Source organism: Mesocricetus auratus, unplaced genomic scaffold, assembly GCF_017639785.1.
Source record: "Mesocricetus auratus isolate SY011 unplaced genomic scaffold, BCM_Maur_2.0 Super-Scaffold_100009, whole genome shotgun sequence".
Classification (NCBI taxonomy): Eukaryota; Metazoa; Chordata; class Mammalia; order Rodentia; family Cricetidae; genus Mesocricetus; species Mesocricetus auratus.
In genome coordinates this window covers 60,690,988-60,715,899 of record NW_024429193.1, presented here as the reverse complement: position 1 = coordinate 60,715,899, position 24,912 = coordinate 60,690,988, and the positions used below count along the sequence as shown (strand labels likewise).

Below are 24,912 nucleotides of genomic sequence, written 5' to 3'. Positions count from 1 at the left end.
TCACACGCCCAGTGCATTTGTCACTTTTTGCCACTCCCCTACTTGACATTCTTGGCCTTTTTCAGATTTTTTTTCCTCTGACTGTACCCTGTTTCCGTTACTTCTCTATTCTCTTATAGCCAAGTGTCAGTTTGTATCCTGTTAGGTTCTAGCCTTTTGGAAATGCCACTCACCTTTTCAGCTGCATCTATTACCTCCAGGAAATTCACTTCCAAATTTGCAGACATTTCTTTAGCTTTAGTTTCCAGGAACATGTTAACTATTGACTAGACATTTCAACTAGGCTATCCCAAAGCAATCAAAAGCCAGACTTGACAGGTTCCCGCAAATTAACTTTCTGATTTTCCTGCCTTTATTTGTGGTTTCACCAGGTGGTATTCCAAACTCAGAAAGATACTATGAAATCTTTTGCCTGGTGTATGTATGTATGTATGTATGTATGTATGTATGTATATATATATATATATATATATATATATATAAACATTTGCTACTAGGAGACACTTCAAATGTAATTTTGTCTTCCTACTGTGAAGTTATACTCCTCTATGACATGGGCCATATATTCTGCTTCCTCACACTAGTAACCAGCAGCATGCATATTGTACACTGGAGGATTTTCATCTGAGTAAAGCAGTGTCCTCTGTTTCTTCTTTAAGGTCCTGCTAAAGTCAGACAGCCCAACAGGTGATGTTTTGCTGGATGAAACTCTCAAACACATCAAAGCAACTGAGCCAACAGAAACTGTGCAGACATGGATAGAGCTACTCACTGGTGAGATGACTGAACATAGCACCACATTCCACCCTTGGTTGTCTTGGCCTCCTCGTAAGGTAGAGGGAAAGTAGAGAAGTGCAGTACACTAGGTACCTAAAGCTTTCCAAGTGAGTCAGCTTATGTCTGCAATCCTACTCTGAAAGGTCTTTTGTTTTCTGACCAGTTCTCATTTGTCATTTAGAGCAGGCTTGCCTTCAACTTGCTGTGCAGCCAAGGATGAGCCAGAATTCCTGATCCTCCACCCATCAAGTGCTGGGACAAGCATGTGCCATCACATTCAGTCCATAAGAGCTCTTTACAGTTTTACTTTGTTGGGCTTTTTGAGACAGGTCTCACTATATAGACCGAGGTGGCCTAGAACTCTCAATACTTGTGCCTCAGTCTGAAATTACAGGTTGATAACATCCAGCTTAACAGTGTTCCTCACTAGGGCTTGATTTTGTTGTTTGTTTTGTTTGTTTGAAACAGGGTCTCACCATGAGATGCTCCTGCTTCTGCCTCCCAATTCCTGGGACTAAAGGTGTGCATCACTTTATTCAGGCAAGGAACCTTTTTTTTTTTTTTTTGAGATAATATCCCAGATTGGCCTCAAACTTGCTATGTAGCCAAGGATGCCCTTGAAGTTCTAATCCTATTGCCTTCATCTCCCAAGTGCAGGGTTTATAGGCATAAACTATCACCCTAGCCATGTAGTACTAAAGATCAAAGCCAAGACTTCAAGGATGAAAGGGAAGCACTGAACCAACTGTGCTTTATCCCCAGACCTTCCCAAGAAACGTGTGTATGTGTGTGTGTGTGTGTATGTGTGTGTGTCCGTCCTTTAGGTGATCGACCAGTTTTAACTTACATTGTTAGACTTTATGCCAAACTATTTCACCAGCCCTTTTTTTTTTTAATTCGAGACAGGGTTTCTCTGTATTGTTTTGGAGGTTGTCCTAGAACTGGCTCTGTAGACAAGGCTGGCCTCGAACTCACAGAAATCCGACTGCCTCTGCCTCCCGAGTGCTGGGATTAAAGGCATATGCCACCAATGCCCAGCCTCACCAGCCCCTTTTTAAAAAAGAAACATTAAAGTTTATTTAACTTTAAAAAAAAACTTTATTAGCCAGGAATGGTGGTGTACACCTCTCTAATCCAAGCACCTCTGAGACTAAGGCAGAATTCCTGATAGTTCAAGGCCAGTCTAGGCTACATTTGGAAACACTATCTCAAAAACACCAAGAAAAAAGAGGGGGGAGAGTTCAATCCCAAACATCCTCCCCAATAAAGCATGTGCGTATAAAACTAGGGTAAAAACTGGAGTCTAACTGGAGACATGGCTCAGAGATTAAGAGCACTGGCTGCTCTTCCAGAGGTCCTGAGTTCAATTCCCAGCAACCATATGGTGGCTCACAACCATCTGTAAGAGATCTGGTGCCCTCTTCTGGCCTGCATGCATACAAGCAGACAGAACACTGTATACGTAATAAATAAATAAATCTTTGGCCGGGCATTGGTGGCGTACGCCTTTACTCCCAGCACTTGGGAGGCAGAGGTAGGCGGATCTCTGTGAGTTGGAGGGCCAGCCTGGTCTACAAGAGCTAGTTCCAGGACAGCCTCCAAAGCCATAGAGAAACCCTGTCTCAAAAACAAAACAACAACAACAACAACAAAAAAAACTGGAATCTGGAGAGATGGTTCAATGGTTAGAATGAGTACTACTCTCAAAGAGGATGCAGGTTCAGTTCCTGAACCCATGACTGACATCTTGCAACCCCTGTAACTCTAGCTCCAAAGAATCTGATGCCTTCTTTGGGAATGCACATGATCATGAGAGTGTGTGTGTGTGTTCTTGCACTCACTCGAGAATGCACACACACACACACACTATTTTTTATTTACAGTTAAGCCAGCTGTAATATAAAAGACTCATAATCCCACTATTTGAGAGACTAAGGCAAAGAGGTTCAAGATCAGCCTGGTGTTCATAGTGAAACCCTATCTCAAAATAATAATAATCATAATATTTGTTGAGAGGACAACCAGTACATTGACATAGATAAAAATCTTTCTATCTTGAATCCCCCAAAATTAGCTGTTTTTACAACTAATATTTTATGAATTTATGTATCACATTTGTTTGGCCATTTAGCGGATGGATATTTCAGTTACTTTACTTTTTGGCTATTGGGAGCAAGGCTACTGTGAACATCTGTGAACAATGTAAAATTTTTTTTCAGCTGGGCATGGTGATGCATGCCTTTAATCCCAGCACTCAGGAGGCAGAGGCAGACAGATCTCTGTGAGTTGGAGGCCAGCTTGATCAAAGTGAGTTCCAGGACAGCCAAGGGCTGTTACACAGAGAAACCCTGTCTTGCTATGTTTTTTATGCATGTACATGCCCCTTCCCCACCCCCACCACCATAGTGCATATGTGAAGATTAGGTGACCACTCTGAGGAGTTGGTTCTCCCGTGTTACCATCTGGCCTATGTGATTGAACTACACAAAGAAATGCTGTCTCAAAAAAAAAAAGAAAAAGGAAAAGAAGGCTCTTGTTGGACAGTTTTGTCAGTCAGAGCTTTGAACTAATCATTTTACTTTTGTGGGCTCCATTTCTTCTTACTCTAAGTCAGCTGTTGATGTCACTGCAGCTCTGATGTGACAAGTCATTTTCTCAGGCGGCCTTCTAAGATTGCCTGGCATTAAATTACATATTTTTCCTTTCTCTCTACATGTATCCTGTGTGGGGTTTATTGAGCTCAAAATGTGTAGGCAAGTGTTTTTCATGAAATATAGGATTTAGCCGGGTGGTGGTGGCGCACGCCTTTAATCCCAGCACTCGGGAGGCAGAGGCAGGCGGATCTCTGTGAGTTCGAGGCTGGGCTGGACCGACAGCCTCCAAAGCAATACAGAGAAACCCTGTCTCGTAAAAAAAAAAAAAAAAAAAGAAAGAAAGAAATATAGGATTTATTATCCTGCCTTTTTTTTTTTCTCTCCCTTTCTGTACTTTTTACACGTGTCTGTCCTGAGAGTACGCCACATTTCTTGGAGGCTCTCTTTAGACTACATAATCTCATTTTGTATTGTTAAACAGGATTTCACATAGCCTTGAGTGGCCTCAGACTTACTCTGTAGCAGGAGATAACCATGAACTCCTGATTCTCCTGTCCAGGAGCTGGAGTTACAGACATTCTTCTCAATTCCCAGCTCAAACTGCATAATCTCTGCTGTCTCAAAGATTGTTGATTCTTTTGCTAGCTCAAATTTGTTGTTGACCTATTAAGTAAATTTTTTATTTTGCTTTTTTCTCTCTCTCAAACTCCAGAATTTCCGTATGGTTATACAGCTTCTGATATCACTGTTGAGATTTTTTTCTAATTTTTATTTTAATTAAGAGTCTGTGTCTATATGTGGAAACGTTCATGTGAGTGCCGATGCCTACAAAGGCCAACAGAGAGTATAAGACTCCCCAGCCCCATAGTAGCTGTCATTATAGGCAGTCATGAGCCACTTGACATAGGTGCTGGTATCCTCTATAAGAACTGTATGTATTCCTAACTGCTAAAGAAAGCATGTCTCTAGTGTTCGTGCTCTCTCTCTCTCTCTCTCTCTCTCTCTCTCTCTCTCTCTCTCTCTCTCTCTCACACACACACACACACACACACACACACACATTTAGTCTTACCTTTAAGTCTTAAGAATTAGAATAAGCCACTTGTTAGTCAAAGGTTTGGCAAGAAGCAATTTAAGAGAGGATAATTAATTTTGGTGCATGTTTTGACAGTATAATACTGTCCGTCCTAGGAGGGGAGGCGTAGCATTGGAAGTGGGAAGCAGAGAGATGAATGCTGGTCCTCAAAAGGCTTTCCTTCGTCTGCTTTTACTTAGTCTAGGTACACATCCAATGTCTAGGTTGGATATCTCCTTCTCAGCTCAACCTCTTGGATATGCCCTTACATACATGCCAGAGGTGTGCCTTCTAGGCAATTCCTTTTTATTATTACTAAATTTTTATTTATATAGTTGGTGTGTGGGGTGTGCACAGCATGTGCCACAATACACATCTAGAGGTCGGAGGCAACTGATAGGACTCAGTTTTCTTCCACTATTCAGGTCAGAGTCCATAGACTGTCAAGCTTGGCAGCAAGTACCCTGACCCACTGAGCCCTCTCAGAGGTGTGTGCGCATATGCTAACATGACACGGTACTCATGAGGAGGTGAGAGGTCAGCTTCCAGGAATTGACTCTCTGCTTCCACCCAAGGAGAGAGCAGCCTCAGGTCATCAGGCTCTCACAGCAAGCACTTTTTACCTGCTGTACCTTCTGCCCAGCCCTCTCCTGGGATTCTAAGTCTAGTCAGCAATGAAGAGTAACTGCCGCATCCCTTTTAACCAAGTACATTTTGGTTTGGTTTGGTTTGGTTTGGTTTGGTTTTGTTTTGTTTAAAGTGTATGAGTGTTTGCCTATATGTATGTTAGTGCATTGCATGTGTTCAGAGCCTGTGGAAGTGAAAAGAGGGCATTAGATTCCCTGGAACTGAAGTTACAGACAGTTGTGAACTGCCATTGTGGGTGTTGGGAGCCAAACCCAAGTCCTCTGGAAGAGCAGCAAGTTTTCTCAACTACAGCCCTACTTTTTGAGGTTTTATTGTTGTTTAATTGTTGTTTACTGAGACAGGGTCTCATATAGCCTAGACTGATCTTGAAACTCATTGTTTAGCTGAATATGACCCTGAAGTCTTCATGTTCCTACTCTGCCTCCTGAGTGCTGGGATTTCAGGCATAGGCCACCATATCTGTCCCAATTAAATGTTATTTTCTTTCTTTGGTGTTAGGAATTCATATTAAGGCCTCACACATGCTACTGAGCTGGACTCCAACCCCACTAATTAAAATTTTTTTACCCTTTTACTGTTGAATATTGTGTTATGTGATTTTAACAAAGGTATCATAATTTAGAAAGTTTACCTTTTTACCTACCCCATGTAAGAATATGGGCTAGTGGCTTGGAAATTCTTTTTCTGTTTTCTTCTGAGGAAGACTATCATCTTGATTATGAGCAGTTTGCCCCTTCCAGTGCAGAATTTCTCCTCAATGTTAGAATGGGACAATTAGGTTCCCAATGTTGCCAGCCTACCACACTGGGACTCTAGATTCTGTCCTTTAAGCAACGGAAGCCAACCTCAGTCTTCTCAGCTTTACCAGGTCAAACAGCTTCTGCAGTGTGGAAAACCAGCGTTCCAGGAGAACCGGGAAGAGTCTACCAAAGATGCATGATTCGATTTTAAGCCTAGCTTCTTAGAGTTATAGCAACCTATTATCTAGGCATGGGAATGCACACCTGTAATCCTAGCACTTGAGAAGCTGAGGCAGAAGAATCAATAGTTTGAAGTCAGCTTGAGCTACAGAAGGAAATCAAAGCCATCAGGTGTATGCTGAAATGCTATGTCTGGGAGTATATTGGGGGAGGGTGGATGCATACTACTGCTTACTATTATGTGTTCTGTCAGAGATTATGCTTAAAGCCCTGTGGTGTCAGTGACATCCTCTAGTCAAGCCCCAAATCCTGTTCCAATTGCTCCTGAGGGTGTGCATCTAGTACAGGCACACACTCTTGCACCCACAGGGCTGACCATGATTCCAGCAGGGTTTCCTGCTTTTTCCTCTGGTTACTGTTAAATTCCAGGAGGCCCTGTCAGTTGACATTTGCTCTCAGCATCCTGGCAGTTGTTCTGCACCAAGATGCCATGGTTTTCAGTAGCACCTTTAGATTTAGGCTTCTCTACAGTTGATCAAATGGACTTCTCGGGTACAGCTGTGGAACCCTTCCTTCAGGCTGTTAGCCTACTTAGTCCACTTATCACCTAGTGTGATACCCTCTTGCTCTGTTTGCAGTGGAGGGGGCAGCCTCTCATCCTCTAGTCTAAGACCTCTACTCTTCAAAAAAGCTAGAATGGGGCAATTTTGAGCCCCAATATTGCCAGCCCACCATGCCTGGATAGGCCTTCCACCTGATAAGTAGAAGAAGGGGACTTCAGTCCTCTCAATTATGTTATTTTTAAATATGGAATGCTTCATGAATTTGCGTGTTACCCTTGCTCAGAGGCCATGCTAATCTTCTCTATATCATTCCAATTTAGCATATGTGCTGCTGAAGCAGTCTTTTCAGTTCTACCATCCCAAATAGAACACATTTGATATGGAAGAGAAGTCATCCAGAAAGACTGGTGTCTTGAAGAGAATGGAAAACAAACAAACAAAAACCAAGAATAGGGGCTGGAGAGAGCTAAGCCCAATCAGTAAACAGCTTGTATTGCAAGCATAAGAACATGAGTCTGGTCCCCAGAACCCAGCAGGTGGATAATCTAGGCAAAATGTCTACATTTATGATCCGAGTGAGGAGGCTAGCTTCATGACCAGCCAGCCCAGTCTACGTGGCAAGCTCGAGGCACCTGAGAGACCCTGTCTGAAAGAAAGGGGGTTAGGTAGGGCTGAGTGACACCCGAAGCTGTTCTCTGACGTCCATGTTCACACACACACACACACACACACACACACACACACACACACACACACACACACAAATCCAATAATGATTAACAATATCACAGAGAAACCAGATATGAAGTGAAATAAGGGGCCAGAAAGATAGCTCAATTGTTAAGAGTGCTTTTCTGCTCATGCAGAGGACCTGATTTAGTTCCCAGCACCTGTATCAGGTGACTCACAACAACCTGTAATTACAGCTCCAGGATAGATATTCAACACCCTCTTTTGGCCTCTGTGGACACCTGCATACATACAGAAATACAAATAACAACAGATTTTTTTTTGTTTTTGGTTTTTGAACACAGGGTTTCTCTGTGTAACAAACAGTCCTGACTGTCCTGGAACTCACTCTGTAGACCAGGCTGGCCTCCAACTCAGACATCTGCAAAGAAAAACTGCCGCATCCTCCTGCCTCTGCCTCCTAAGTGCTGGGATTAAAGGAGTGTACCACCACCGCCCAGCAACAACAAAAAAATCTTAGTGACAAATATAAAAAAATCTGAAAGACTGTTGAGATGGTTTTATCTTAAGGTACTTGCTGCCAAATTTCACAACCTCAGTTTGATCCATAGAAGCTACAAGGTGGGAGGAGCTAAACTAGTACCATAGCACATGCTTTCATGTATGCTAAATAATAAATCAGTGTAAAACTATTTACCCCTTAAGCACTAGCATGGAAACACATAATATGTGTACACATGTCAGTACACATATGAATGCATGCAGATATATGTATCTGTGCATTCGTGTATGTGTGAGGACAATTTTTGAGGGTTGATTAATGTAAAATATAGTTGGAGTCTAAATTAACACATAAAGCACAAAGAATGGTTTAAAAAAGAATTGACATTGTTCCCCCATGGATGGAGATCATGCTTTTAAATTTTTTAAACAAGGTTCAAGTAACCTACAGAGTAAGTTTCAGGACAGTCAGAACTGTTTTACAGGGAAACCCTGTGTCCAACAACAACAAAAAAATGGTTTTCTTCTGTCTGTTTTCTAAAGGTGAGACATGGAACCCCTTCAAATTACAGTACCAGCTGAGAAATGTGCGAGAGCGAATTGCCAAAAATCTAGTAGAGAAGGGTATTCTAACCACAGAGAAGCAGAATTTCCTGCTGTTTGATATGACCACTCATCCAGTAACCAATACAACAGAGAAACAGCGACTAGTGAAAAAGCTTCAAGACAGTGTGCTAGAACGGTGGGTAAATGACCCTCAGCGCATGGACAGGCGAACACTGGCACTCCTGGTGCTGGCCCACTCCTCCGATGTGCTAGAGAATGTCTTCTCCTGTCTGACAGATGACAAGTATGATGTGGCAATGAATCGAACCAAGGACCTAGTAGAACTGGACCCCGAAGTAGAAGGGACAAAGCACAATGCCACAGAGATGATCTGGGCTGTGCTGGCAGCCTTCAACAAATCCTAAAGCCAGCAGGCGGGTTTCTCCTTTACCCTGCTGGCTGGTGACTGTCAGAGACCCCATCACTGAGTTTTGTCTAATGAGATATTGTCATCATTTTTTCCTCTTTTCTGAACCAGATTCCTAAGTTGGGAAGGACAACCTCAGGGCCTCTTCCTGGGCCATGACCATTCTAAGCAGACTATTTCTCCTCGTACTCCCATTCCATACTGGAATGAAAGGGGGTGAGCCCATGCACATTCAATAAGTATCTCCTGTTTCTGGGTTTTATTTTAACCAGTGTGCTCTTGGATTAACAGGAGTATCTGCGAGGAGGTTAGGGTTTTATAGCAACAAAATGTGAAGATGAAGAGCAAACTGCATAGTCCTTTATCTTTCTCCCTGATTCTCTCTGACTCTGCTAAACAATGTTGCTTACCGATGTCACTGTCTCTTTGAATGAGGGCAGTAGAAAAAGACTGATCTTTGGAGTAAATGGTCCCTGAGATTGTACCTCCTGCCTGTGATTTTTTTCATCCTTATCTAATGAAAACACTCCACATTTGATGACCTTAGTCCCATAGTTGTAGAATCAGAGTATATTCCACACTCCATTTTAGCACTGCCCTGCTTTCATAAGTGTTAAGCGTTAAGACAAAGTGTGAATTTAAAGAGCAATGTACCTCAGTCACCTCCTTCATTCAGCCAGCATTAGAACTTGTAAGGGGAGGCAACACAATTCACATCTTTGAAGCCAGGTGTTGGGGGACACATCTGTCATCCTAGCACTTGGGAGATAGTGGCAGTAGGATTGGAGCTGAAGGTCAACCCAGCTAGATAAGTAAATTCAAGGCTAACCAGGGCTATATGAGACCATCTCTCACTCAAAAATTAAAGAGTTTTCATCCTTTATCATGTGACTGTCTTGTTTGCTCCAGACTACTTCAAATGTCTTTACTTTGATTAAATTAAGGGAATTGTAAATTTCAATTTCCAAATAACAGCACTGAGTCCAGAAAATGTAGCCAAACTCCATATCTTCGCAATCTCCATTTTTATTTCCTATATAAATTGATGAATTCTCACCATATTTAAGGGCTTCGACAGTAATTCTGTCTATATTTAATCTACAGATACCCTCCAAATTGTGTCTTCTTTCAACACAACCATCATTCTGGCCAAATCTCTTTAAATGTTTTTGCTTTAGTAGTGAGGATGAAAAGAGACTTTGGTAGAAGAGATCCTATTTAGATGGGTAGTTGAGTGTCAATGGCAGCTGATATAAGGCTAGGTTTAGGGGATCTGAATAGGTCAGTACTGCTTGTGTTGATTTCAAGTACCCTGTTGACTGGTGGGGAGAAACAGGCTGCCACACAGCCAATAGAGATGACTTGAACTCATACCAAATCCTGCTCATCAGAAGTAAATTGCTCTAGTTTCATCCACTCCCCTGAACCTACCTAGATCCATGGACATTCTCCAATTCTTCATCATTGTTTTCATTTCATATGTATCGTAGATAAGTTGAGATATAAATTGTAATTTGAGAAGCAAGTAGGGCCTTGGCCTGGCTCTCTAGAAGTACAAAAGCCAACCCATGTGCTATCTAGTGGCTTGGCTTGTCTTCCCATTGGAACAATTCGGCATGAATTGAAACCAGGTTTTCCTGTGGAAAGCTTCAGCTCGATTGGGGGAATAGAAGTTGAGTTCTTTCTTGCAACTCTCAGTGTTTATTTTTATATGTCCATAAAATGAGGATGTCTTCACTTCAAATCTGTGTGATGTTCACTGCCAAACACTCATTTCGTGTATAATTGCTGTCACATTTCTGTATAATAAAGATGAATAGTTATGCCTTTGGTCTCTCTATCCATGGTTTATGACTTCATTAATTGTGGTGTGTATTGACAGGGCACAGCAGGGCTGACCTGGGCTCCAGCTCACACGCCAGTAGGGTCTCCATCTCATCCAAAGTAAGTTACTCAGTAATACCATGTTACCATTGAAGAGAATGGGAACAACTTCTGTGACTGCATTGCAAACGACACAGAGTTTAAGAGATGAACCTAACAGTACACTTGATAGCTAATGTAACAACCAGCGGTAACCATTAGCTCATAGAAATGTAACAGTGCCTATGATTGGCTTATTGTTCTTCCCTCCCTTAGAGTGGCTATACTTTGCTATGTAAAATGAAGCATGTGGGCCGGGCAGTGGCACACACCGTTAATCCCAGCACTCAGGAAGGAGGCAGGGCAGGTGGATCTCTGAGTTTGAGGCCAGCCTGGTCTACAGAATGAGTTCCAGGACAGCTGAGGCTATGCAGAGAAACCCTGTCTTGAAAAAAAAAAAAAAAGAAGCATGTGGGAACCGATTCTCCCCTAATACCTTATGAGTCCCTTAGGTTGAGTTCCCATCATCAGGTTTGGCCACAAGTGCCTTTATCTGCTGAGCCATTTCTCTGGTCCTGGTTCCTTGTTTTTTAACATACTGCTTCTACAAATAGTCAATTGGAGAAACATAGCTTTCCCATCCCTGTATTCAATCTGCTAAACTAATAAAGCATAAAGCATATACATGCATACTCACACATGCGGCCATTGATTCCCAGACCCTCTTTATAATCTTAATCTTTTATTTTAGCTGGGCAGTCATGGCACAAGCTTTTAATCCCAACAAGCTGATCTCTGTGAGGTCAAGGCCAGCCTGTTCTACAAAGTGAGCTCCCGAACAGCCAGGGCTACACAGGGAAACCCTGTCCCCCCAAAAATTATTATTTTATGTCTATGAATGTTTTGTCTATATGTGTACCACATTGGTATAATTCCAGCGGAGACCAGAAGAGGGCCTCAGATCCCCAGGAACTGGAGTTCCAGATGGTTGTACATCTTGTAGGTGTGGAGAACCAAACCTGTATCCTCTACAAGAGCTACCAGCATTCTTAACTCCAGGCCTCTCCCCATTATTATTTATCTTTTTAAAATGCTTTTAAAGACAGGGCCTAAGTTTCCCGGGTTGGCTTTGAATTTGTAATTCTCCTGTTTGAGCCTCCTGAGTTGCTGACCTTAGAGCCCTCCTGTACCAGATCCAGCTTCTCACGTACTGTTGATTAGGTTTAGTTTTGTATTTTCTTTTATTTTCCTTAATTTCTCTTCTCTGTACCCCCACCCCATGCAGTACTGAGATTGGGGCTTCATGTATGCTAGGCAAGTGCTCTACCACTGGGCTGCATGCGTGCAGCTCTGTTTTGCTCTTAACCACATTTCTAGGTCTCTCACCTAATTCTCTCACCTAATGATGGCAGTAGGCCCCTCTCTAGTGCCTTGCAGCCTAAATTTCTGAACATTTGTATTCATCACCAACAAATTAACCCTGCTGAAGATCATCAGTTCTGCTTCTCATTCGATTAAGAAAGCCTCTCACAGAAACTTCATTTAGTGGCTGATCGAAGAAGAGGCAGACTCCCTCGGTTAAGTACTGAGCTGAACTCAAGAAAGCCAGTAACAGAGAGGAGGACTGATGACCAAAGGGATTAAGACTGGGCTGGTTTAACCCCCAGAAACAGCTGACCTGACAAAGGTTAACTCTTGAATCCCAGGCATCAGCCTGGGAATCCAGCATGGGACTGATCAAGACCCCTGAATGTGAGTGTCAGTGAGGAGGCCTAGGTAATCTATTGAGCCTTGGGCAGCAGATCAGTACCCATCCCGAGTATACACACGGACTTTGGACTCCCATCCAACAATGTGAGGTGCACTCTCACACTGAACTCTTGGGGAAGGGTCTAGGCCCTGCCCTATATGAAAAGACAGACTATGGACACCCCCATGGAGGGCCTCACCCTCCCTGGGGAAATGAGGGGATAATGGGGGGGGTTGGGGGGAGGGCATGGGAGGAGGGGAGGGAAAGGGAGAGGGACCTGGAACTGACTTGTGAAGCAAGCTTGTTTCTTATCTAAATTTAAACTGAAAAAAAAAAAAGACCATTGATATTGGGAGATATTAATGACCATTGATTATTAATTCTTCTTTTTTGTGGATTTGTTTTTGGTTGTGGTTTTGTGTATGAATTTTTCCCCTATTTCTGGCTTTTGATAAAGTGTGATTATCTGTTGCCTATAAAAAAAAAAAAAGAAAGCCTCTCACTAATTTGGTATGGTATTTCTAAGTGATCTTTGTCAAGAACACTTTTTTTTTAACCTTATGCTGCCTGTGGATCTTTTTAAACTTCCTACAGAGCTTTTTTTAAAGGATTTTTTATTTATTTTTATTACATATACAGTGTTCTGTCTGTATATATGTATGCCTATACGCCAGATCTCATGATAGATGGTTGTGAGCCACCATGGGGTTGCTGGGAATTGAACTCAGGACCTCTGGAAGAGCAGTCAGTACTCTTAAACTCCGAGCCATCTCTCCAGGCCCCTACAGAGCTTTATAAACATTTCTATTATGCTTATCAGACTTTGCTTTGTATAGAAATAATCTGTGTGTGCCAGTGGTGGCGCACGCTTTTAATCCCAGCACTCGGGAGGCAGAGGCAGGCGGATCTCTGTGAGTTTGAGGCCGGGCTGGTCTGACAGCCTCCAAAACAATACAGAGAAACCCTGTCTCGTAAAACCAAAAAAAGAAAAGAAAGAAATAATCTGTGTGTTCCAGTGTTTCTCAGAGAAATAAACCTAATGCTATGACAAATGAACAAGTAGCTCCCAAGACTATCTGTCACAAGAAGTTACCAAAAACAATTTGTTGTGACATGCCTTAAATCCCAACACTCAGGAGTCAGAGGCAAGTGGCTCTCTAGGGGTTCAAAGCCAGTCTAGTCTGTCTACATAGTGAGTTAAAGGCCAGTCAGAGCTATACAGTGAGATCCACTTTCAGAAAAAGAAAAAGTGGGTCTTTAATACCAGCACTCAGGAGGCAGAGGCAGGTGGATCTCTGAGTTTGAGGCCAGGCTGGTCATAGTGAGTTCAAGTACAGCCAGGGCTACACAGAAAAACCCTGTCTGGATGGCAAGGAGAGAGGAAAGTCAAAAAAGAAAAAGTGAAGCTGGCAGTGGAGTTACTGGATAGACTTTGTTTTTTGGAAATTTAGTGTATAACAAGAGAACAGTGGGGTTTTACTGTCAAGACAATGCCTGTAGCCATTATTCCTTGTTTGTTTCTTTTCCTGTTTTGTGGCAGGGTCTCTGGCTGGCTTTGAATTCACTATGTAGCCAAAGATGGCCTTAAACTCCTGATCTCCCTGCCTATGCCTCCCAAGTGCTAGAATCACAGGTGTGGTCTAATGCCCAGCTGTTAGTGTAAGCATTGCAGCTCCGATGAAAGGTATCGTGTTGGTCGGGAGCCAAGGAATACCAGAAAGTCACCTTAAGAGTAGCAGCAGCCCTGCTCAGGCAAAGGTTTACCCAGTGTAACAACTCTGCTCGGCAAGGGGAGGGCTTCCTCAGCGAAGTTACAGCTCTGCTTTGCTCTGCTTGTACTTCCTTGAACTCCGGGGAAAGTTGTTACTTTTCTGGTTCACTCAACTCCTGTTTCATTCCACTCCTACAAATGGAGGTCATCACCCAAAGCTCATTCAGCAGATTTATTGGGGCAGAAGAACCCAGGAGGGTGAGTGCCTACAGGATGGTGAAGCAGCAAGCTGAACTGGGCACAGAGCTTCCAAAGGGTTCCTTGGGCAGCAGTGGAGTTTTCCAGGTGGCTTGGGATTGCTGGGGTTTGTGCTCCGGGATTGGTGGAGTTTTGTGCTCAGGGACCTCAGGGATTGGTGGAATTTCAATCCTTGTTTCCCAAGTCAGGGTCAGGATGATTTTCCTTGGCCCTAGTCATCCTACAGTTAGACCAATTATTCAAAATATAAATATGTAATACTTTTTTACTAATACTCTCAGAAGACTTAATCTTGAGAATTAAAATGCTTTGAAGGGCAGAGGCTGCCTTATGTATATATTCCTATAAAATAATATAGTACTATCTACTGACAGATTCTCAAGAACTATTCTATTTCTTTGGTTACTTTTGGTTTTTTAGACAAAGTCACACTGTGTAGTCTAAGTTAGCCTCAAACTCAGGAGATCCTCCTGCTTCAGTATCCTTTGTGTGGGTATTACAGACAAGAACCACCACACAGGTTAAGAACTATTGTTGAACTATGATTCTGTTTACATTAACAGGTGTAGGGGAAAGGGGCCAGTCAAAAACAAACAAACAAAACAAAACAAAAAAACCCTGAAGCCGGGCGTTGGTGGGGCACGGCACGCCTTTAATCCCAGCACTTGGGAGGCAGAGGCAGGCAGATCTCTATGAGTTCGAGGGCAGCCTGGTCTACAGAGCTAGTTCCAGGACAGCCTCCAAAACAATACAGAGAAACCCGGTCTCGAAAAAACAAAAACAAAAAAACAAAAAACCCTGAGCAGAGCCAAAGAAACACACTTTGGCTCTGCAACCAGAGCCAAAGAAATACACCCTGACTCTGACTCTGAAACACACTTTGGCCCTAGAATTGGAGTCAGTGAAAGAAATAAACCCTAGCCCTAAAATTAGAGTCAAAGGGATTAAAAAGGACCAGAGAAAGAAACACACTTTGGCCCTGAAACCAGAGCCAAATCTGACCCTGAACCTAAGCAGAACACCAATAAATCTCTGAGCTTGAGATCTAGCCAATCTGAGCTCAGGGATTGAAATCTGAACAATCCCCACCCTGGAAATCTCTTCCCTGGAAAAACTCTGCCTCTAAGAAGTCCTATACCTGTTCTGCTTGTGGCTGTCCTCTTCCACCCTGGCAGAGGCAGCCACTCTTCTGGATTCTTCCCTCCCAATAAGTCTCTTGAGTGAAGTTTGGATGAGACCTTTCTTCGCCTGAATGGAGAAGAGGAGAGAAGCAACTTTTTTCCAGAGACAGCCTGGGTAGAGAGAAGCAGAGCAGGGCTCTAACACTCCTACCGAGGGAAACCTTCCCCTAGCGAAGTGGAGTTGTTATACTACACTCTGGGAGACTGGAGCCAAACTATAACAACTTGGCTGCTGAAGCCCTCCCCTGTCTGAGCAGAGCTGTAAGCTGCAACACTTACTGTGACCTGTGGTACTCCTTGGCTCCTGAGTGCCAGAATACTTTTCCATCCGAGCTGAAACTCTCAGTAGTCTTTGGCTCCGGAGTGCCAGAATACCTTTCCATCAGAGCTACCATAATGCTTACAACAGGTATTTGGTATGTGTGCTAAATATTTACCATACACCTGGGACTGCACTCCTAATTTCAAGGATTTACATCTCTACAGAATGACTTTTTTGTGTTTGTTTGGTTGGTTTTGTTTTTTCGAGACAGGGTTTTTCTGCTGTCCTGGAACCTGCTATGTAGACCAGCCTAGCCTTGAACTCTTACGAGGTCCGCCTGCCTCTGCCTCCCAAGCGCTGGGATTAAAGATGTGCGCCACCACCGGGCCACAGAATGACAATTATAATGCCTACATAAGGACTAAAGTGTAGAACGAAAGCCATACAAGCCAGTCTGGTACAAGCTAGCACTCAGTCCCGGAAAACTGCTGAATTATCAGTTTGTCCTCCAATTTTTATTTCTGGCCGTCTGAAACTTCCTTCGTTAACACCGCTCAAAGCTTAATCCTTTGCACCAGAGTTTCCATGTTGGCCCTCCAGTTTGACTTTCGGAAACCAGCCCAGGAAGCTTCTGCCCACTCAAGAAGCTAAAATACCAAACCTAGCGGTCCTGCCCCTAAGCTCCCTGCAGGTTTCTAATTGGCTCTTGCGGCTTGCTCTCTCCCAAGTGGCGTTCTAGCTTGCCTATCTGCTCTGATTCCCCCACCCACCTCCAACCAACGCTTATTGGTGCGTCGTTACGTCATTGCCCACTCTCATTGGCTCCCATAGGAGGGGGCGGTCTCAACGTCACGGACTCTGGCCGCCATTTTGACTGAGCAACCATAGTGACAGGAGCCGAAGCAGCAGCTCAGGTTGTCCCCGTTTCCCCTCCCCTTTCCCTTTTCCGGCTGACTTCCCGGGCCCTGCGTTGCACAGTCCCGGTCCTGCCATGTCCCAGAAACAAGAAGAAGAGAACCCTGCGGAGGAGACTGGCGAGGAGAAGCAGGTGAGAGGAAGGAGGACGGGGGTGGCCGCGCGGGCGGGATCCGCCCCCGCTGCCGCTGATTGGCCGCCTCTGCCTCGAGCTCCGTGGGGGTTGGCTACTGCTTATGTCGCACAGGCTGCATTTCGGCGCGGCCTGGTGCTCTGATGTGGATTAGTCAAGCCGGTTGTCATTCTGAGGGATCCCCTTCCTTATTGGCCAGTAAGCTTTAGTCAGTCTGTGGAAGCTGCTCTGTAATTGGCTGAGCTCTGGCGTGGGCGGGTGTTTGGAAAGATGAGGCGAATGAAAGGGGGCTGGTTGGTGGTCCTGGGGTACTAACGGGCTGTTTGGTTAGTAGAGATAAGTGACCTGACCACCAGACTGGAGCTCATCCTTCATCCTCAGAAAGATACCGGTTAAGATGAAGACGTTAAAATAAACCAGAATTGGGGGAGGGGGAAGAATAATCATTACCTTGGATAAGTTGAGGTGGCAGCCTTCCTCAGACCTATTTTGATAGGAAAGGTTCGTTGTTCACCGTCGGTCACTTGCAGATCCCCTTGAATTCCTCCTCAGTGGGATATAGTTTACCCACCATTGCATAATGAAAACACTAATGCCAACTAACCCCCTTCTCCAGTTCTGTGTTTGAGTTCTTAACACTAACTCAAGGATTCGTTAAACACACCTCATGTTATATCAGTACCTGATTGTCAAGAGAAAATCCACTAGCCGGGTGATGATGGTGCACGCCTTTAACTCGAGAGGCAGAGGCAGGCGGATCTCTGAGTTCAAAGAGGCCAGCTTGGTCAACATCGCTCATTCAGGACAGCCAGGGATACACAGATAAGCAAAACCAAAACAAACATCAGCAAGGGAAGCTGGGACTATAAGTAAGGGGTAAACTGTTTTGTTAGCATAGGGAGGCTTTTGGGCCCAGTACTGAAAAAGAAGGCAGCCAAGTGTGACAAACCCAAAGGCTTGTGATTCCAGCATTCCAGAAGCTGCGGCAGAAGGTTGCCGCAAGTTCCAGGTGAATAAACAATAGATGTACCCACAAGAAGCAAGAGACCAACCAGGGGCAGTAACACACATTTTAAATCCAGCGCTAGGGAGGCAGAGACAGGAAAATCTGAATTAAAGGCCAGCTTGGTGTACATAGAGAGTTCCAGGCTAACTAGGGCTACATCGTGAGACCCTGTGGTGAGAAGCTCTGTAAACAATTTGAGCTTTGATGTTTCCCTAGATTTTATCACCTACCCCACTAAGGTAGGCATTAATCTTTTTATTTATTTCTTTTTATGAGACTGACATATGAATACCACAGTGAGCTAGTTTCTTATTTTCTGAAGGTTAAAACTAATGTCATGTTAACTGTTTACCGCTTGCCTGCCTACATTTATGGAAGTGGATTACTCAGATGGATATCTTTGGACTAGACCACATGCCTAGCATCCTCCACAGTGAGACCAGATGGCTTCTTAGAGTCTGAATGAGGAGGGAGCCTCTCAGGAGACTTAGCTCCTTTGACCTGTAGGACAGCCCGAGACTCTCCTACTTACCTGGTATTGGTAAAAGGCCTGCCCAGTTCATTTTGTGTCTTGCCTGCTGTCAGTGCTGAGTAAGCTCTATGATTCAGGTATCATGTTTAGATATTACCTTTAGCCTAGTACTCACAGGTCACTGGGGTGACTCCCTGGGTGTAGTGTAAGAACTAGCTTGTATTTTTCACTAGATATGGTTACCTTGAACCTTAGGGAATTGAACAAAGGTCTAACTTTAAGATCTGTGGAGCTAGAAAGATGGCTCAGTAGTTAAGAGCACTTGTTGATCTTTGTTTGTTTGTTTGAGATAGGGTTTCTCTGTGTAGCCCTGGCTGTCTGGAACTTGCTCTGTAGCCGAGGCTGCCCTTGAACTTAAAGATCCACCTGCCTCTGCCTTCCAAGTGCTGGGATTAAAGGTGTTCGCCATCACTGCCTGGCTGTACTTGTTGCTCTGCAGAGGGCCTGGGTCTGGTTCCCAGCACCCACATGGTGGCTCACAACCATCTATAGTTCCAGTGCTAGGAGATTTGATGTCCTCTTCTAAACCTTGAGGGCACCAGGCATCCATGTGATACACATACATACTTGTATGTAAGACACATACACATGAGAGAAGTAAATCTTTGAAACATACTAAGAGCAGAGTGGAGATGGCATCTTTACAAGCTAATAGAATATCCAGGAAAAAAAATGATAATATAAAGGTTATCAGGTATTAGAAGTCATTGTTTTTCAGTGTTTAATTTCAGTTGACTTGTTTTCTTCAGGACACACAGGAGAAAGAAGGTATTCTCCCTGAGAGAGCTGAGGAGGCAAAGCTAAAGGCCAAATATCCCAGCCTAGGACAAAAGCCTGGAGGCTCCGACTTTCTCATGAAGAGGCTCCAGAAAGGGGTATGGGACACCTTTACTGTGGCACCTTGGGTAAAGTCTGAGAGGGTCTGCTGCATGTCCTCCTTTAGGGTTGGTTATTGGGTGTTAGGAGGGATAAATTAGAAACTTGAAAAGAGGAAAACATTATTATGAATCTCTGGTTATAGGAAATGAAGGCTTAATGTTGGGCATTTGGGTGGATGGAAGACAAGGACTACAGGAAGGATGCTGGAGACTGGAAGTGAATTTTGTGCCTGTGCGTTTGCCTGGTTGAGTGGTGGTGAGGTTAAGGGCTGTGTCCTTATTAAGGCTTAGAGACAAATTTAGAGCAAATCATTTCAGAAGATCCAAAACCTTCAACTTGAGCAGTAGGTTTCTTCAGACTGCCGATACTAGCATTAGACATTAGCTGTACTCCCTCAAGAAACTTACATTAGCTGGGTGTGATCTCAGTACCTAAGCTGAAGCAGGAAGATTACCACAGATTCAAGAGCAGCATGATCTACATGCTGAGTTTCAGGACAGCCTAGGCTAAATGAGACCCTGCCTTTAAAAAGAGAAAAAGAAGGCTGGCCAGGAGTTGGTGGCTCACACCTTTAGTCCCAGCACTCAGGAGGTAGAGGCAGGCAGATCTGTGAGTTTGAGACCAGCCTGGTCTATAGAGTGAGTTCCAGGACAGGCTCCAAAGCTACAGAGAAACCCTGTGTCAAAAAACAAAACAAAAAACCTGGGTTGTATGAGCAGTTAGAGAGCAGGCTGCCACTCTTCAGAGAGCCAAAGCTTCATCCCTAGACCCATGTAAGGCAGCCAGCAGTTGCCTGTGACTTCAGCCCCAGGATGACCTGACCCCCTCTCTGGCTTCTATGGACAAGTGTACATGCATAAGTAATTTTTTTAATGGTTAAAAATAAAAAAGTACATGCCGTTAATCCCAACGCTGGGGAAGTAGAAACAGGCAGATCTTTGTGAGATTGAGGCCAGCCAGGTCTAATCGTAAATTCTAGGACAACTGAAGCTACATAGTGAGACCCTGTCTTCAAAAAAAGAAAAGAAATTAATAAAAAAACACACAGTTCTTTTCATGTATAGAATGATAAGGGATGTACCCCAGGGGAATGCGCCCCAGGGGAATGCACTTGTTCAGTCTGGGTTCAACCTATAAAATCACAGCAGTTTAACAAGCCAACCAGAATGACCTTCCCATCTACCTCTTGGTCGGGTGTCTCTCTACCACAACTGACAGACAGACTATAAGGATTGAGCTGGAATGTGTGGATGGATGGAGAGGGAAGTGACTTCTCTGGAGAATCCCAGGTGCTCTGTCTTAGTCACAGATGATGGTGTGGTGCTGATTTACAGCTTATTTCGCCTCCAGCAAGCCAGGCGTAGGCAGACTGTCTCACCATGGGACACGTGTGGGAGTGGTGGGAGTCCGGAAAGCACACTGCCTCATGAGCAAGCCCAGTTCCTATTCCTGGTCTGAGACAATCATTTCTAACTCCGAGAGCTGGTTTTAGACAGGCTCCGGTTGCAGGTAGCCCCAGGCTGACCCTTCTTTGAATCTTAGTCAGTTGTTTCCCTTTGCCACCTGAGTAAGGGCCTCATGAGACTGTTGTGAATGCAGTAAGTGGTCCCAGGAAGTTTCAAGGGGTGGGAGCTGCCAGCCAAGTTCAGGGGCAGAACTGCCCCTTAAGCTGCAGAGGTACGCATTTCTTGTAGGGCAAGATCAGAGCATGCTAGGAGATGTCGGTCCAAGTGAGTCATGGGGACTGCGTGCGTGAGGAACGTAGACAGCGGGGTTGCATGAGAGCCTGTGCTGATGCTGACTGAGTCTCTGCTTGTGAAGAACACCAGAGTTGCACATTCACCTCAGCCTCCCTCCTGTCTCTTAGCAAAAGTACTTTGACTCAGGAGACTACAACATGGCCAAAGCCAAGATGAAGAACAAGCAGCTGCCGAGTGCAGGACCAGACAAGAACCTGGTGACCGGTGACCACATCCCCACCCCACAGGACCTGCCCCAGAGAAAGTCCTCGCTCGTCACCAGCAAGCTTGCGGGGTAACCTGGGCCCCTCTCTTCCCCTTCCTCACCCACTGGACTTTTATATATAATAGGCAGGGAATGGGCACCTAGTCAGAGCTCAGTGAAGACATTCTGCTGGGAGAGTAGGTTGAGGAGGGGTTGTGAGTTCATTTCTTTGGGTAAATTGAAGCTTGTACACCCTCACTATAGCCCAGTAGAGACCCAGAAGTAGGAAAGAGCAGACTGTATAGCGCTACAGCTATTCCTGTGCTGAGAAATGTGGAAGGTGTGAGTTTTCCTTTTGGAGGAGCAAGTCCTTGGACAGGCTGAGTCTTGGAGCAGTGTGGCAGGTTCAGTGTCCCAAGGCTGAGCTGACGTGTTGGAAATGTAGAGTGAAGGAGACGCTCTCTGTGCTTCTAAGTGTGTTGTCCCTTAGGCCTCTGTGCTTCGTGTTCCCATCGTGGGTGTCTAGGGAACCTTCAAAGAGGAGAAGGGATTTGCTTGCCTGAAACAAAGTGCCCACCTAACCTCTGCTGTGTCCCTCCAGCTATGCCCTGCCTCTCAAGGGATGAAAAGTCTGATGAAACATTGGTGTCTTTCCTCTTCCAGCATGCTGCTTTGGGAAGTATTATGGGATAGTGGGAAGAGTTTAGGACTCGGGATACCTGGGCTGCCGTTCTGCCCATGCGCAGCAGCACTGGTTCACGAGCTTGCCTGGGTCATGTGACCTCTCCGGATTCTGTTCCTCATCTCTAAAGAGAAGGAAACATGTGTAGGCTAATTCTTACTCTAAAATCCTACACCTGCTGCAACTGCTGCTCGTCATAAAACCAAAACTGAGGCAGGCCCATTGCCAGGCCTCAGCTCTGCAAAGCCAGAAATACAGGGGACAGGAGGAGTGCTACAGGGGAAGAGAGAAAGTTTGAGTTTAAGGGCCATACCTTCAGAATCTCATAGGTGTCATAGCCTTCTTGAAAGAGGAAGGAAGAGAGAACAAACCTGAAGAAGCTAGTCCTGCAAGTTTTTTTGACTCTACCCATTTTCCTGGGTCTACAGTTGACCCTAGCTGCTACAAAACTGCTCTGGCAGCAGATTGGCTGGGCCTGAGGAAACAGCCTCAGTCCCGTGGCGTTCTTGCTTAAGACATAATCAGATGCTAGGTATACGTCAGGCATGGAGGAGGAAGGGATGATCAGAGCCGGCCCCCAGAAGCCAGTGCTCCTGCCAGCTGGAGCAGCTGGTCCTTAGCAGATGACTCACTGGGGGAGGCTGAGGGTGTGGGGAGGGAGGCAGCAGCCTGGCTTGCTGTGTCATCACCAGTTTGGCCTGGATCTTACTGAGTGCCACCTGCTTGTTTTTGGCAGAGAGGACCTGAGTGAGAACTGCTTAAAAGAGCAGAAAGATGCAGTCTGTCTCCCCGTTAGATTCCAGTGTGCCCATAGAATGTCTGGCGAGTTTGTTGTTGTGTGTGTCAGGGTAAAGCATGTAAATATGCTCTCCTCCTGACTGGCCACTCTGGTCTCTGGCTCTCGTTCAGATTGGATAGGAGTAGGTTGGTGAGGAAGGAGTGTAGAGAGCAGGATCCCTGGTCTCCCTGGCCCCTAAACTGCTTGACTCTCATTTGTAATTGTATATAATTTCTGTGTTTTTTTGCTCCATTTTCTCATGCTGTCATCCTTAAGCTAAAGTCCGTGTGGGAAGGGGACAATGCTGAACATCACTGTACAGTTTCTTCAATGTCCCAGCCTTGTTGTACATAGATATGTCATGTTATTATATATATAAATATATATATAATTTTGTACGTTTTCTTCATCTCCGATCTTCTCGAGTTCTGTACCTTTTTCCCTTCTGTCTCAGCTGCCTTCTCTATTGGTCAGTTTTGTGTCCTGGAGGTTGGTGTTCATGGTGAGTCTGGTTTTTAGGAAGAGACAGGAGGAATTGGGAAATCAAGCTGGCGTGTAATCCCAGCTGTTCAGAAAGCTGAGGCATGAGGCGTTGCTACTTCAAGGCTAGCCTGGGCTACAGAGTGAGTTCAGAGCTGACCTTGGGAATTTAAATAAGACCCTGTCTCAATATAAAAAAGCAAAGGAAGGGCTAGAGAATATAGTTCAGATGTACAGTGCTTTCCTGTCACGAAGGAGACCCTACTTTCAGCCTCCAGTAATTAACATATACAGTGGCTAGTAGACACATACAGGCTGGGGACGGGAGAAGAGAAGGAAGTCAGACTGTTAATCTCATTCTTTCATGTGCTGAGGAAACAAATAAGCTTAGCCTCTCAGGCTTGTTTCTTAGAAGGAATTGCATTTGATTAACCCCAAGCTATTGAGTCCCTCTAGGAGTGTGTGGTCTGACCCGGGCTGCTCCCTTCCCACTGCTGCCAGTGGTTGTACTGGCATGGCTCCTGAGACAGGCACCCTCCCCTGCACTAGAAACCTCCAGCTAATTGATGTCTCAAGAATTGTTTCTCTTTTCCATGAGTGCATCAAAAAGACAGAAAACGTTCTGTTTGTGGATAGGAAAAGACTAAATTTTCTTCAACTTCCTTATGATTAATATTCAGGTATTTGTCAGGTAGCCTAATGAAGTACTTGAAAACACCATGGGGTCCAGACTGGGATGGAATTCAAAAGGTTTTCCCCTTTTACTTGACAGTGTTTTTTTGTTTGTTTGTTTTTTGTTTCTTTTTGTGTTCATCCACAGTGGCCAAGTTGAATGATGCTGCCTGGGGCTCCACCAGATCGTGAGACGCTGCCCACTTGGGGTCCTGTGCTGGCTCCTGCCCCTCCCTGCTCTTGCAGCCAGGGGTCAGGAGGTGGCCCAGGCGCAGGCTAAAGAGGCAGAGGTCCCTGCCCACTGGTGTCCCAGCACATGGAGCCACTGGGCTGAGCACCAAGACCTTGAACTTTTTTTGTTTGTTTGTTTTACCTTTTTTTCCAAATAACTGTTGAGAGAAATTTTATTTGAAATCTCAAGGGTGGGGTTGAGGGGTTGGAGGGGAAGATGTGGGGGAAAATGACTAGGGTTTATACCTGGTAAAAAAAAGACAATTTCCTATCTTTCTCCTTAGCCACAGGTTTGGGATGGATGTAAAGTGAAGGGATTTTCACAGACCAATGACAAGGGCTTGAGTTCAACTCTGAAGAGAGATGGCAGTATTTGGATGTGGCTAGTGACCTGGAGTCAGGAAAAAGGAGTTGTGCTCATCACAATAGACACAGTTTCTCTGGTTCTGCAGAGCAAGCTGAGGGTTCAGTGTGAATTGTTCCTTTAAGAAAAGTGCTATCCTTGAAATAGGTTTGCTATGGAGAGAGGGGAGAGAGTGGGGAGCCCGCACAGAATCCTGGGGAATTTTTTCAGTATTTGAAATAAAATAAGAACAAAAAAAAAACCCACCCATGGAAAAAATCAAACCCAGAAATACTCTGAAGCAGTTGGTGTGTTTATTGGGTTTCGGGAGAGTGGAATGTGATTGAGGGGGAGATGGGTGTGGTCCCTGAGTTTGCAAGGAACACAGGGCTGTCTTGGAGTAGACAGTCTGACCTGTCACTTGGGAGAGGGATCCGGAATGCTGGTGCACAGATCAAGCCTCTGCTAGCCACTGACCGTCCTCTGTAGCTAATCAGAAGATGCAGCACCCTCTAAAAAGAGAGGTTGGGGTGCTTGATTAAATGGGGTAC

At 44.7% G+C, this 24,912-nt stretch overlaps 2 protein-coding genes and 1 non-coding gene across 5 annotated transcripts in view; 2 read left to right on the top strand and 1 right to left on the bottom strand.

Annotated features, from left to right (window-relative positions):
- The window catches only part of Golph3l (golgi phosphoprotein 3 like), a 32,607-nt gene extending 20,403 nt beyond the window's left edge, over positions 1 to 12,204 (top strand). For 2 of the 3 annotated variants that reach the window (XM_040752224.1, XM_040752223.1), the window contains exons 4-5: positions 660 to 774; positions 8,312 to 10,581. In XM_040752224.1, the coding sequence (XP_040608158.1) occupies positions 660 to 774; positions 8,312 to 8,739 (543 nt within the window). In that variant the 3' untranslated portion in view covers positions 8,740 to 10,581. Of the gene's footprint in view, positions 1 to 659; positions 775 to 8,311; positions 10,582 to 10,623; positions 10,686 to 11,542; positions 11,626 to 11,889 lie in introns of those variants that run through there. The other variant, XM_040752225.1, reaches the window with a different exon arrangement.
- LOC121142562 lies at positions 6,816 to 6,917 on the bottom strand. Its single transcript, XR_005879596.1, has one exon. It is a non-coding gene; the product is annotated as a U6 spliceosomal RNA (small nuclear RNA).
- Positions 12,205 to 16,618: 4,414 nt separating the features above from the next.
- Positions 16,619 to 24,653, top strand: Ensa (endosulfine alpha). The gene is made up of 4 exons (XM_005084269.4): positions 16,619 to 16,814; positions 19,102 to 19,227; positions 21,099 to 21,265; positions 23,936 to 24,653. The coding sequence occupies exons 1-4, from the start codon at positions 16,758 to 16,760 to the stop codon at positions 23,949 to 23,951; spliced, it is 366 nt and encodes a 121-aa protein (XP_005084326.1). The 5' UTR covers positions 16,619 to 16,757; the 3' UTR covers positions 23,952 to 24,653.
- The last annotated feature ends 259 nt before the right edge of the window (positions 24,654 to 24,912 follow it).

Bases quoted from the DNA above. Each gene is read 5' to 3' on its own strand.
- Ensa (XM_005084269.4), top strand. From the start codon at position 16,758: ATGTCCCAGAAACAAGAAGAAGAGAACCCTGCGGAGGAGACTGGCGAG. The intron at 16,815-19,101 runs GTGAGAGGAAGG...TGTTTTCTTCAG, and splicing joins AGACTGGCGAGGAGAAGCAG to GACACACAGGAGAAAGAAGG. The intron at 19,228-21,098 runs GTATGGGACACC...CCTGTCTCTTAG, and splicing joins TGAAGAGGCTCCAGAAAGGG to CAAAAGTACTTTGACTCAGG.